The sequence below is a fragment of the Oryctolagus cuniculus genome, chromosome 19 (genome assembly GCF_051225735.1).
Source record: "Oryctolagus cuniculus isolate XC-2025 breed Fujian yellow rabbit chromosome 19, ASM5122573v1, whole genome shotgun sequence".
Lineage (NCBI taxonomy): Eukaryota > Metazoa > Chordata > Mammalia > Lagomorpha > Leporidae > Oryctolagus > Oryctolagus cuniculus.
This window is the reverse complement of record NC_142885.1, coordinates 71,705,337-71,719,094: the sequence shown is the minus strand read 5'-3', so window position 1 is coordinate 71,719,094 and position 13,758 is coordinate 71,705,337. Positions and strand designations below refer to the sequence as shown.

General features: G+C 66.5%; 1 protein-coding gene across 1 annotated transcript; it reads right to left on the bottom strand.

The window, feature by feature from the left end:
- Window positions 1-8,533: 8,533 nt before the first annotated feature.
- Window positions 8,534-13,740, bottom strand: MRPL28 (mitochondrial ribosomal protein L28). Its single transcript, XM_051842167.3, has 5 exons — window positions 13,397-13,740; window positions 12,956-13,108; window positions 12,521-12,655; window positions 12,351-12,437; window positions 8,534-8,900 (listed from the first exon to the last, which is right to left on the bottom strand). Exons 1-5 carry the CDS (start codon window positions 13,682-13,684, stop codon window positions 8,793-8,795), a joined length of 771 nt encoding a protein of 256 aa, XP_051698127.2. The 5' UTR covers window positions 13,685-13,740; the 3' UTR covers window positions 8,534-8,792.
- Window positions 13,741-13,758: the final 18 nt, after the last annotated feature.

Here is a 13,758-nt window from a genome sequence, read left to right as displayed (position 1 = left end):
CTATAGAGGAAGGCAGCCCTGGCTGGCCACCTGCACCTGTGTCCAGGGGGCCCACACCCTCTCTCGTCCCCACTCCTGCACCTGTCCAGGCCCACACCCTCTGTCGTCCCCACTCCTGCTCCTGTCCAGGCCCACACCCTCTCTCGTCCCCACTCCTGCACCTGTCCAGGCCCACACCCTCTGTCTTCACTGAGGTCCCCACTCCTGCCCCTGTCCAGGCCCACACCCTCTCTCGTCCCCACTCCTGCCCCTGTCCAGGCCCACACCCTCTCTCGTCCCCACTCCTGCACCTGTCCAGGCCCACACCCTCTGTCTTCACTGAGGTCCCCACTCCTGCACCTGTCCAGGCCCACACCCTCTCTCGTCCCCACTCCTGCCCCTGTCCAGGCCCACACCCTCTCTCGTCCCCACTCCTGCACCTGTCCAGGCCCACACCCTCTCTCGTCCCCACTCCTGCCCCTGTCCAGGCCCACACCCTCTCTCGTCCCCACTCCTGCACCTGTCCAGGCCCACACCCTCTGTCGTCCCCACTCCTGCTCCTGTCCAGGCCCACACCCTCTCTCGTCCCCACTCCTGCCCCTGTCCAGGCCCACGCCCTCTCTCGTCCCCACTCCTGCCCCTGTCCAGGCCCACACCCTCTCTCGTCCCCACTCCTGCACCTGTCCAGGCCCACACCCTCTCTCGTCCCCACTCCTGCACCTGTCCAGGCCCACACCCTCTCTCGTCCCCACTCCTGCACCTGTCCAGGCCCACACCCTCTGTCTTCACTGAGGTCCCCACTCCTGCACCTGTCCAGGCCCACACCCTCTCACGTCCCCACTCCTGCACCTGTCCAGGCCCACACCCTCTCTCGTCCCCACTCCTGCACCTGTCCAGGCCCACACCCTCTCTCGTCCCCACTCCTGCCCCTGTCCAGGCCCACACCCTCTCTCGTCCCCACTCCTGCACCTGTCCAGGCCCACACCCTCTCTCGTCCCCACTCCTGCACCTGTCCAGGCCCACACCCTCTGTCTTCACTGAGGTCCCCACTCCTGCACCTGTCCAGGCCCACACCCTCTCTCGTCCCCACTCCTGCACCTGTCCAGGCCCACACCCTCTCTCGTCCCCACTCCTGCACCTGTCCAGGCCCACACCCTCTGTCTTCACTGAGGTCCCCACTCCTGCACCTGTCCAGGCCCACACCCTCTCACGTCCCCACTCCTGCACCTGTCCAGGCCCACACCCTCTCTCGTCCCCACTCCTGCTCCTGTCCAGGCCCACACCCTCTCTCGTCCCCACTCCTGCACCTGTCCAGGCCCACACCCTCTCTCGTCCCCACTCCTGCACCTGTCCAGGCCCACACCCTCTCTCGTCCCCACTCCTGCCCCTGTCCAGGCCCACACCCTCTCTCGTCCCCACTCCTGCACCTGTCCAGGCCCACACCCTCTGTCTTCACTGAGGTCCCCACTCCTGCCCCTGTCCAGGCCCACACCCTCTCTCGTCCCCACTCCTGCCCCTGTCCAGGCCCACACCCTCTCTCGTCCCCACTCCTGCCCCTGTCCAGGCCCACGCCCTCTGTCTTCACTGAGATCCCCTGGGACAGACCTGCTTTGCCACGCAAGGCTCCTGTTTGATGAGCTGTAAGTGCAGTGGTTCAGGTTTTCTTTCCAGAAACCAAAGGAAAGGCTTAAAAGATAACATTATTTTCTTCGCGGCCACAGAGAAGGAACACTTGGAAACTGTGTTCCTCCGCGAGGACCGGGAACACCAGCAGCAGAGGCCGTCACAGGGGCGCGTGCGGCAGGTGAGGCCCGGCAGGGGACTTCTCGGTCCCCCGTTTTGGGCTCTTTGGTCAGGCCCGGTGGTGGTCAGAATGCTTGGGAGGAGGAGGCAGAGGAGCCCAAGTGACCGAGCACCGCACTCAGCGGGAGGCCCAGCCCACAGGCCCCAGGCCCCAGGCCTCACCCCTGGTTCAGAGCTTTGGGGGTCGGGGGAGGCAGGTCTCGTGCCTCAGCCCAGGGCCAAAAGAGGGCGCGGGGTGCGCCTGTGAGACAGGCCGCAGGGAGAGGGGCGCAGGACCGCACGCAGAGGCTGTGATGGGGCCGTGGAAAGCAGCACGCCAGGGACTTGCCGCTGCCTCCTGGAAGGGAGCAGAACTGTGCGTCAGCTCGGGAGCCTCGTGCCGTGAACACGCCGTGGCTGTCACGTGGAAACCACCGCGCGTCCCTCCAGCGACGCCGGCACCAGCTAACCCTTCCGAGAGAGGTGGGCTGCAAAGGCACCGGGCCTGGCTGACGGAGCCCACCGCAGGCAGTGTCAGCCCTGCATGGTGACTGCCACACCACACCAGCGTGGCCTGGGGCCCGCAGGGAGCACCACCTTCGTGGGAAGTGCACGCTGCCTTGGGCTTCCCGGGCTGGAGCCTGCCAGAGCTCGCCCACCGGGGGGGAGCAGCTTCGAGAACGACTTTTACCCACGTTCCCTGCATGGACCATCCACCCAGGAGCCCTGACACAGCCCCCACATCCTCCAGCTCCAGGAGGCGAGGTTCAGGCTCCCAGGGCCAACAGGAAAGGAGAAGCACCAGGTACAGGGTGACCCCGCAGGCTTGCCCGCCTGAGCGGTGCCCGCGGCAGCTCCGTCCCAGGCACAGCCGCCACCCTACTTGCCATCAGATCTCACCCTGCTGTCCTGAGAGGAGTCCCTCCCACTGCGCCTGTCCCCAGGGCTCTCATCCCAGACACAGGGTCCAGGAGTCCAGGAGCCAGGACAGGGCCAACACCAGCAGAGAGCTGAGTTGGGTCAGGGCTGGCCCATGAATGTGGGGAGTACAAGGTCCAGACAGCGCTCGTCTGCCACCCCAGCCACAGAGGCCAACGAAGGAGGGCGGAGTCAGCCTACCCCCACCCCAGTGCCTCCCCAACCTCAGGCCTCGGGCCCAGCCCCTCTTCCTCGGAGGCGAGCATCTGCCTGTGTCTGGGTGAGACAGGCTGTCTGCTCTGGCCCAGCAGGGGCCTGAGCACACCTCACAGCTCAGAGGCCCGTGTGCGACCCTCTCGGACCTGTGCTGGGCAGTGGGATGGAGCCTACAGCCTCAAGAAGGGGCAGGGGCCTGCTGGCCTCCCGCGACCCCAGGCCAGGGGGTTTCTGAGTGAGGGCTTGTACCTGAGGGGCTCAGCCTGGCTTCTGGAAGTCACGCCTCCCCAGGAGCCTGCTGTGGGCTCGCTGGGACGTCCTGCCCCCTGCTGGTAACCAGCACCCCACAGCAGGCCCTGCGGCCCTGGCAGCTCCTGCGGCCCTGTTAGCCTCGCTCTCCCGCCCGACTCGGCCCTGTGGCCCCTCTCCCGAGAGGCCTGCACCATCCGGGGACCAGCAGCCACGCCTGGAGCCAGGGGCTCAGGCCAGCTGCCCTGCCCCAGGGCCCACCAGCGCCCCTCCTCTCTGCTGCCCCGAGATGTCTCTCTTGGCTGCCACTGCCGAGTCCCACGTGTGTGATTCTGTGTGCTGGGCTCCCTCTGGCCCCTCTGCGGCCGCCATTCTGTCATGCAAACAAAAGTGCACTGGATTAGCCACAGTGGATTAAAAGATTTACTCCTCAGAGTTCACCAATGACCGAGCGACCGAGGCGACGGAGGCTTTGAGCCCCAGGACGTGCACGCAAGGCCTCCTGGGGCAGCAGGACCGTGGTCAGGGTGATTCCACACAGCCAAGGCCGTCCTCAGCCAGCGCTGCCCATGGCCAGGCCTGCACTCTCCAATGGCCCCTGCTGGGCCGGACACTAGAAGACGGAGGCACAGGTGGGAGCACCAGGCCCCGTCAGGACCGCCTTCCCGGGGATGTGGCCGTCAGCGGCCAAGCCTTGCCTGCGCCCAGCCCAGCCACCCTGCAACCACCCACGGGTGCCACACGCAGCCGCAGCAAGGACGCGGAAACGTGCTCAGTGGCCACGGCGGGCAGGAGAGCGCCAGGCCCTGCCATGCTGCCTGCGTGGCCCGCCCGCTCACACGCGTGCACACGCAGGTTGCACACGCGCAGACACACAAGCACGCCCCCCTTTCATCTCCAGAGGAGACTCCATTGACAAGCTCTCCAGCCCCAGCTGGCCAGCAGGGCCGTCCTCTGAAGTCCGAGTAATGGGATTTGGCGCTCTGATCCATCTGGGCTGGCCGCCCCTGTTATAGGTGGACATTTTTTTCAATCGCTTTTTTTCTCCTCAAAAAAAAAAAAAAAAATCACAAGGCTCCTTAGACTGCACTGACTCGACCCAGCTTGCCGCCGCCTGGCCCTGGGAGCAGTGGCCGGCATGCCCGGGGCCAGGCAGCCGGGGCTCGACACAGCCTGCCACCTCCGTGTGAGGCACACCACGCGGTCTGGGCGCTGGCGCGGTGGGAGCGTCCTGCTTCGCGCCATGTCCTTTGTCTCTCCCCCTGACCCTTCCTCGGGACCTCTGGGGAGAAGGCGCATGGGTGGGCCGAGGGCAGGGCCGCAGCCAGAACAATGGGCACGGGGAGCACGTCCAGCTGCACACCTGCCCACCCGCCCGTCTGGCCGCCCGCCCGGCTCACCTCACCTGCTCGCGTCCCGCTGTCCTGCCGGCCGCCATGATGGGCTTGGCTGTCCGTCCGAGCACTTTCTGCCACTCCAGGACGCGGGTCCCTGCTCTTGGCCACTGTGTGGCTGGGAGGCAGAAGCGTGACTCTGGGCTGCAGCTCAGGCTCCCACCGCCGATTGGCTGAGGCAGGGACCAGATGACGGCCTCAGAACCCTATGGTAACCATGGCAACCAGCCCCTTTAGACACCGCCACCCCTGAGCCACTCCCGACTGCTGAGGGAGCAGCTGGCACCGCCGGTGGGCCCGTGCCAGGGTCCCCTCAGAGGGCAAGCCGGGTGTGGCTGAGTGACAGCTGCTTGTCACCAGCCGCTACGTGTCTGCGTGCGTGTGTTCCGTGCACATCTAGCATGAGGGGCTCCTGGCCCTCTTGTGGCCTGTCCCGGGCTGCTGCAAGCCCCGCCTGGACCCCTGTGGCAACCCTTGCTGAGAGGGCTTCAGGTCAGGCTTGCCCCAGGGGCCGAAGGCCGGGCCTGGGCAGGCAGGGTGGGAAGGACAGGGAGAACTCCCCACCCACCCCAGAGAAAAGGGCCTCTCCGCTACCCTCTCATTCGCCACCACCTGCGGAACCCCCAGATGCACCCTCTTGGGCCCCCAGCATAGTCCTGCTTCCTGTGGACCCCTGGGCCCCACCAGGAAGGGCTCTGGGACTTCCATGCCCAGGCAGACTGTTGATGGCCACACCCCCGTGACTCCTGCTTCTCCCCCCAGTCCCAGCCCCAGCCCCCTGCAGTGTCCGCCCACATCAGCCCTGGGCAAGCCTTCCCCAGATGTGTCAAGACCAGGGTGCAGTGGGTCATCACTCCAGTCACCCTCCAGCATCCCAGTGAAGCAGAAACTGGCCCTGGCCTGTCCATACACCCTGGGAGCTCAAGGCACCTGGGAAGGCCTTTTAAGAGCGCAGGAGGGGGCTGGCGTGGCGGCACAGTGGGTTACGCTGCCACCTGCAGCTCCGGCACTGCCAGTCCTGGGGGCTCCACTTCCGAGCCAGCTCCCTGATAATGCGCCTGGAAAAGCAGGGGAAGATGGCCCAAGTTCAGGTGGATTTTCTCGCTCCTGGCTTTGGCCAGGCCGGTGTAGCGACCTGGGGAGTGAACCAGAGGATGGAAGATTCTCCTCCTCTCTGTAACTATTTCAAGCAAATAAATAAAAAATAATAATAAATAAGAGCCCCAGGAGGCTGCATCCCACTTCTTAGCCCAAGCCAAGTCCTCCCTTACTCAACAGCACCGGTGACAAGCGGTTCCAGGGCTGTGGCAAGCCCCCGCGGGCCAAGGCTGGGGGACCCACGATCCAGGGGGATCTGGAACACAGATTCTTGGGGACCCCACACACAAGGGAGTGAGCTTGGGGCTGGCCTGGCTGGTCTGGGGGGAGAGGACACAGAGGCTGCTTGGCCAGCACGCTGGCCTGGCCTTGTCCGGAGCTGCCCCTTGGCCCCGAGTCTTGTCCAGGACAGGCTGAGTGGGGATGCCAGTCTGGGTCAGGAGGAGGCGTTTGGGAGTGGAGTCCCCTTCTCGGACATGAGGCGCCTGCAGGGAGGGCTGGATTGTGCTGCAGCAGCAGGAGCTGGGATGGTGCAGGGCCCCTACTGCTGACCAAGTCCATTTGGCCCAGGGCTCAGCTAGGGGATGGCTGGTGGCTGTTAGACTCTGGTGAGCCCGTGGGCCCCACACAATCTGACCCTGTATCTGGGCCAGCAGAATGTTCCAGCTGTAGGCAGGTGGGGGTGCTTACACAGAGGGAGACAGCCCAGAACATGAAGGTGCCCACCAACCAGTCCCGGGTGGGCCCCTGCTGAGCTGAGCACCTGGCAGAGGTGCAGGGCAGAGGCCAGGGAGTCCGGGCGGCCCAACCGCACCTGCTCTGCTTCCCAGCCCTCCGCCACCCTGCAGCCCTGTGCGCCTGAGCAGGCTGCAGAGGCTCAGCACCAGCCTCGTGAGCCCTGCCCCTCTAGCCTTGGCTGTCCCCTCCGCGTGGAGGGACAGGGTCCCCCCTGCCCTTCCTGGGCCTCCACTGGCCCCACTGCACAGCCGCAGTGAGGTCCATCGCCTACAGCCCGGCAAGTCAATCGCTGGGACGCTGGCAGACTTCTGGCCTCCGAGAGCTGGCACAGGGGCAGCTTTGACCGCGGTCGGCAGAGTCCCCACTCCCCGCACCTGAGCAGCTGCGGCTTCAGCAAGGGGCACTCACAAAGGTGCTGACACAGCGAGGAGCTGGCAGGCGTCACCGGGTGGAAACGAGGACGGCGGCTGGGCCCGGCCAGGGCCTGCGACGGGCGAGACCTGGAGGGCAGGCACCTGGGCAGGACTGCTCCCCAGACCACCTCCTAGGCCCACAGCGGGTGTGCACATGCGTGCACGTCTGAGCATGTGCAGGCCTCTACCCTGACGGCAGAACAGTCTGCTGGGGCCTGGCCCAGACCCGGGTCACCGTTTGACTTGCGGGAAGGGGGGACTTTGGCACTGTCTGGGGGATCCTAGCCTTTCCTGAATCAAGTTTGCTGAAACTGACCTAGAGGACAGCATTGGGACACAGCAGAAATCCCTATGTCCCAGCTGCTCCACTTTTTTTTTTTTAAGATTTATTTGAAAGTCAGAGTTACACAAAGGAGAGGCAGAGAGAGGTCTTCCATGCGCTGGTTCACTCCCCAGATGGCTGCAATGGCCAGAGCTATGCTGATCCGAAGCCAGGAGCCAGGAGCTTCTTCCTGTCTCCCACAGCAGGGACCCAAGGAGCTGGGCCATCTTCCACTGCTTTGCCAGGCCACAGCAGAGAGCTGGATCGAAGTGGAGCAGCCGGGTCTAGAACTGGTGCCCATATGGGATGCCGGCACTGCAGGCGGCAGCTTTACCAGCTACGCCATCGCACTGGCCCCCGTTCCACTTCTGATCCAGCTCCCTGCTAATGGCCTGGCAAAGCAGCAAAGGACAGCCCAAGCGCTTGGTGAAGTTCCTGGCTCCTGGCTCTGCCTACCCCAGGCTGCTGTGGCCATTTCGGGAGTGAGCCAGAGGATGGAAAGATCTTTTGTCTCTCCTTCTCTAACTTTATTAAAAATTAAAAGTAATAATAATAAACAAATCCCATCAGAAAACGGCTGCTTTAGGGGTTCAAGGCCACTCCCAGAGGCCACCTCAGCCCTCCTGGTGGTGGAGACTGGCCCCCGGTTTTGGGACCTGCTGAGACCACACTCAGCTGCTCTGGTCAGCAGCCCAGCAGCCAGTCTGGGCCCTGTCCTGCAACCCTCAGACCCACACACACAACTCCAAAGGACAGTGCAGGCCATGACCTGGACACCTCACCTGGCAGCCTAGCCACACCTCCCTCCGTGCTAGCCCAGGAGCCTCGGGTGAGCTGGCGATGTCCCAGGCACCCCGGGGGAAGCCAGTGCAGGTTGAGGGCTGGAAAGGAGGAGGCCAGGACGGACAGAAGCATCCGACACACCCTTCTCTACCTGTGCTGGGGAACCTCCCTCTTCTCCCTGAGGCCTCAGTGGGCCTCAGGGCGCACAGCGCTACGACAGGTGCGGGGAGAAGGTGGGGACTCCCCACACTTCAGGCGGCGAGGGCCCAGGGGCAGCAGGCCCCCTCCAGCAGGCCCCCGGGGGCCGCTGTGGGGAAGACACTGAAGCTGGAGGGCCGGAGCCTCCACTCGGCTGCCACCAGCAGTGCCCTCGGGCCCGCTGCCAGCCCCTGCAATGCCCGGCCGTGCCTCCCACTCTACCTGCAGGACTTTCCCGAACAGGCAGGGATGTGGAAGTGGGAGGACCAGCACCTCCCCGACGCACCCCAGAGGAAACTTTGACTGTGCTGGACCCTCTCCCAGAGGGAAAACACAATGAGACCGAGTCTCCACTGAGGGGCCCACCCCGGCCGCTGGGCAGCAGGTGGCAAGGCCAGGACCTTGACCAGCCCCAGTCCCCCGAGCAAAGAAGCACACACACGGCCCGGCTCACACTTTACTCGTCCCCAGCCCCACAAGCCCGGCAGGTGCTGCCCAGACCGCGGGGCCCTGCCTGGGCAAGGCTCCGCCGGGCGCCAAACCTCTTAGGACAAAGGCACCCGCCTGGGGCTGAGTGGCCGGCACCTGAAAACCAGGGGCTCTCACTGTCCACAGATGGCCCTCACGGTCACCCCAGGCTCTGTGCCCGCAGCACACACGGCTGGTCAAAACCGCTGAGCCTGGTGGTCGGGCCCGGGAGGGTCACTTGCTGCTGGCTCTCTTCCGCATCACCACGGGCTCCGCCAGCACCTGCTGCTGTAGCTGCTGAACCAGCTCCTCCACGTAGACCTTGAACAGCGGAACAGGGGCCTGGGGGGGGACAGTGAAGACAGTGAGGGGGCCTGGGGGGGGACAGTGAAGACAGTGAGGGGGCCTGGGGGGGGACAGTGAAGACAGTGAGGGGCCTGGGGGGGGACAGTGAAGACAGTGAGGGGGCCTGGGGGGGACAGTGAAGACAGTGAGGGGCCTGGGGGGGACAGTGAAGACAGTGAGGGGGCCTGGGGGGGGACAGTGAAGACAGTGAGGGGCCTGGGGGGGGGACAGTGAAGACAGTGAGGGGCCTGGGGGGGACAGTGAAGACAGTGAGGGGCCTGGGGGGGACAGTGAAGACAGTGAGGGGGCCTGAGGCGGACAGTGAAGACAGTGAGGGGCCTGGGGGGGGGACAGTGAAGACAGTGAGGGGCCTGGGGGGGACAGTGAAGACAGTGAGGGGCCTGGGGGGGACAGTGAAGACAGTGAGGGGCCTGGGGGGGGACAGTGAAGACAGTGAGGGGCCTGGGGGGGACAGTGAAGACAGTGAGGGGCCTGGGGGGGGACAGTGAAGACAGTGAGGGGCCTGGGGGGGGACAGTGAAGACAGTGAGGGGCCCTGGGGGGGGACAGTGAAGACAGTGAGGGGGCCTGGGGGGGGACAGTGAAGACAGTGAGGGGGCCTGGGGGGGACAGTGAAGACAGTGAGGGGCCTGGGGGGGGACAGTGAAGACAGTGAGGGGCCTGGGGGGGGGACAGTGAAGACAGTGAGGGGCCTGGGGGGGACAGTGAAGACAGTGAGGGGCCTGGGGGGGACAGTGAAGACAGTGAGGGGCCTGGGGGGGGACAGTGAAGACAGTGAGGGGCCCTGGGGGGGGACAGTGAAGACAGTGAGGGGGCCTGGGGGGGGACAGTGAAGACAGTGAGGGGGCCTGGGGGGGACAGTGAAGACAGTGAGGGGCCTGGGGGGGGACAGTGAAGACAGTGAGGGGCCTGGGGGGGGGACAGTGAAGACAGTGAGGGGCCTGGGGGGGACAGTGAAGACAGTGAGGGGCCTGGGGGGGGGACAGTGAAGACAGTGAGGGGCCCTGGGGGGGGACAGTGAAGACAGTGAGGGGGCCCTGGGGGGGGACAGTGAAGACAGTGAGGGGGCCTGGGGGGGGGGACAGTGAAGACAGTGAGGGGGCCTGGGGGGACAGTGAAGACAGTGAGGGGGCCTGGGGGGGGACAGTGAAGACAGTGAGGGGGCCTGGGGGGGACAGTGAAGACAGTGAGGGGCCTGGGGGGACAGTGAAGACAGTGAGGGGGCCTGGGGGGGGACAGTGAAGACAGTGAGGGGCCTGGGGGGGACAGTGAAGACAGCGAGGGGCCCTGGGGGGGGACAGTGAAGACAGTGAGGGGGCCTGGGGGGGACAGTGAAGACAGTGAGGGGGCCTGGGGGGGACAGTGAAGACAGTGAGGGGGTCTGGGGGGGGACAGTGAAGACAGTGAGGGGGCCTGGGGGGGACATTGAAGACAGTGAGGGGGCCTGGGGGGGACAGTGAAGACAGTGAGGGGCCTGGGGGGGGACAGCGAAGACAGTGAGGGGCCTGGGGGGGACAGTGAAGACAGTGAGGGGCCTGGGGGGACAGTGAAGACAGTGAGGGGCCTGGGGGGGACAGTGAAGACAGTGAGGGGGCCTGGGGGGGGGACAGTGAAGACAGTGAGGGGGCCTGGGGGGGACAGTGAAGACAGTGAGGGGGTCTGGGGGGGGACAGTGAAGACAGTGAGGGGGCCTGGGGGGGACATTGAAGACAGTGAGGGGGCCTGGGGGGGACAGTGAAGACAGTGAGGGGCCTGGGGGGGGGACAGTGAAGACAGTGAGGGGCCTGGGGGGGACAGTGAAGACAGTGAGGGGGCCTGGGGGGGACAGTGAAGACAGTGAGGGGCCTGGGGGGGACAGTGAAGACAGTGAGGGGGCCTGGGGGGGGGACAGTGAAGACAGTGAGGGGGCCTGGGGGGGACAGTGAAGACAGTGAGGGGCCTGGGGGGGGACAGTGAAGACAGTGAGGGGGCCTGGGGGGGACAGTGAAGACAGTGAGGGGGCCTGGGGGGGACAGTGAAGACAGTGAGGGGCCTGGGGGGACAGTGAAGACAGTGAGGGGCCTGGGGGGACAGTGAAGACAGTGAGGGGCCTGGGGGGGGACAGTGAAGACAGTGAGGGACCTGGGGGGGACAGTGAAGACAGTGAGGGGCCTGGGGGGGGACAGTGAAGACAGTGAGGGGCCTGGGGGGGGACAGTGAAGACAGTGAGGGGGCCTGGGGGGGACAGTGAAGACAGTGAGGGGGCCTGGGGGGACAGTGAAGACAGTGAGGGGCCCTGGGGGGGGACAGTGAAGACAGTGAGGGGGCCTGGGGGGACAGTGCTGCAGTGAGGGGATCTGGGGGGGACAGTGAAGACAGTGAGGGGGTCTGGGGGGGGACAGTGAAGACAGTGAGGGGCCTGGGGGGGGGACAGCAAAGACAGTGAGGGGGCCTGGGAGGGACAGTGAAGACAGTGAGGGGGCCTGGGGGGACAGTGAAGACAGTGAGGGGCCCTGGGGGGGGACAGTGAAGACAGTGAGGGGGCCTGGGGGGACAGTGCTGCAGTGAGGGGATCTGGGGGGGACAGTGAAGACAGTGAGGGGGTCTGGGGGGGGACAGTGAAGACAGTGAGGGGCCTGGGGGGGGGGACAGCAAAGACAGTGAGGGGGCCTGGGGGGGACAGTGAAGACAGTGAGGGGGCCTGGGGGGACAGTGAAGAAAGTGAGGGGCCCTGGGGGGGACAGTGAAGACAGTGAGGGGCCTGGGGGGGACAGTGAAGACAGTGAGGGGCCTGGGGGGGGACAGTGAAGACAGTGAGGGGGCCTGGGGGGGACAGTGAAGACAGTGAGGGGGCCTGGGGGGGGACAGTGAAGACAGTGAGGGGGCCTGGGGGGACAGTGAAGACAGTGAGGGGCCTGGGGGGGACAGTGAAGACAGTGAGGGGCCTGGGGGGGACAGTGAAGACAGTGTCGCAGTTAGGGTCCTGGGGGGACAGTGCTGCAGTGAGGGGGCCCTGGGGGGGGGACAGTGAAGACAGTGAGGGGCCTGGGAGGGACAGTGAAGACGGTGTCGCAGTTAGGGTCCTGGGGGGGACAGTGCTGCAGTGAGGGGGCCCTGGGGGGGGGACAGTGAAGACAGTTAGGGTCCTGGGGGGGACAGTGCTGCAGTGAGGGGGCCCTGGGGGGGCAGGGCCGCGGTGAGCGGGGTGGCTGAGTGGCAAGGGCGGTCAAGCCATGAGGCCCTGGCTCCAGGACCACACACTCTACCCCCAACCCTCCAGAGCCACACAGGGGCAGCCAGGCCCTGCCACGGAGGCTGTCGGCTGCCACAAGCTGCTTCCTTCTAGGGAAGATACAGACGAAGGACACTCAGGGCAGGAGGAGGCTGTGCTGCAGGGGCCGTGCCTTGCTGCCCCCGCCCTCCACAGCGTCCAGCGGCCGGCACCCACCTTCTCTTCCAGCAGCCGCTGCTTCTCCACCGCCTCCTCCAGCGTCAGGCCGACCCACTCGGCCTCAGCCTCTGGGATGGCAAACTCCTGGGCAGGCAGAGGCACGGGCACGGTGAGGGCCGGGCCCAGCCAGCAACGCAGGGAGCAGGTGCACCGGGCGGGGAGCGCACCTTGTACTTGTCGTAGATGGCCGCCCGGCGCTGGGGGTCGTCTGGGTGCAGCTGGGAGTCCTGCCGGGCGAGTCTCAGCAGCATTGCTCGTCGCAGGTCCATCCCGAACTTGGAGCACAGGTCCTCCTTCGGGGTCTGGCAGGAGGGCGACATGGAGCCGAGGGTGGACGGCAGGGCCCAGCCCCACCCACCGACTCCTTTCCAGCAGCCAGAGGCCCAAGGCCGGGCCTGGCAGTGGGGTCAGGACAGAGGCAGAGCCCCCAGCAGGGAAGGGGGCCGACCTGCCCACTCAGGCCCCACCGGCAAACCAGCCACACACAGCCCCCGCCCCGCCCCGGCCAGCCCAGCTAGGGGCGTGGCTCCACTCGGCACCTTCCAGGGACCTCGGCCCAGGACACCAGCCTGCCCCGCTGCGCCCTGACGGCCCCCACTTGCCTTCAGGATGTAGAAGTCGAACCCGTAGGCCTCGTCTATGAGATCCAGAGTCCGCATGGTCACCGTCACGGTGAACGTCTTGTCCAGGATCTCGCTGTAGAGCTCACGCTGAAGCAGCTGGGGCTTCCACACCTTCCTCACCCTCTTGGAGAGCTGGGGCAGGCAAGCAGTTTGCCCCCAAGGCACGTTCCTCGCGCCTGCACCGAGGCCCAGGGCGCAGCCCTCCTCCCGCCCCAGGGATGCGGGTCTCAGACGCGGCGGGGCTCACGGGGACCCGGGGACCCACAGCACAGCAGGCCTCGGGACGCAGCCTCGGCCGGGCAGGCGGCCTGGCGCTGAGGGTCTCCCGGCCTCCCTGGCCGCGCCGAGGGAGCCACGCCGGCCGCCGGCCGCCGCCCTCCGCCCTCGTGCCCCGCAGCCGGCCGGGCGGCGCTCACCCACCTTGTCGTCGCCCACGTATCTGTAGCCCAGGATCCAGCCCTCGCCGCCCCACAGCCCCCGCTGCGACTCCGGCGGGAAGTGCACGGGGACCGGGACGTCCTGCACACGCTCCCGCTGCCCGTTCTTGGGGTTGATCCTGAACTTGGCGCCGCAGGGCCGGTAGTGCACGGGCGCGGGCGTCCGCGCCCCCTCCAGGGAGCGCAGGTAGTGCGCGGGCAGCCGGGCGTAGATGCCCTCCCGCAGCCGGAGCCGCCTCCACAAGCCGACCGGGAACTTGTGCAGGGGCATCGCGGCGGCCCCCGCCCCGCCTGTCGGAGCGCTGCGCCCGGCGGCCCGCCGGAACCGGAACCGGAACCCGCGCC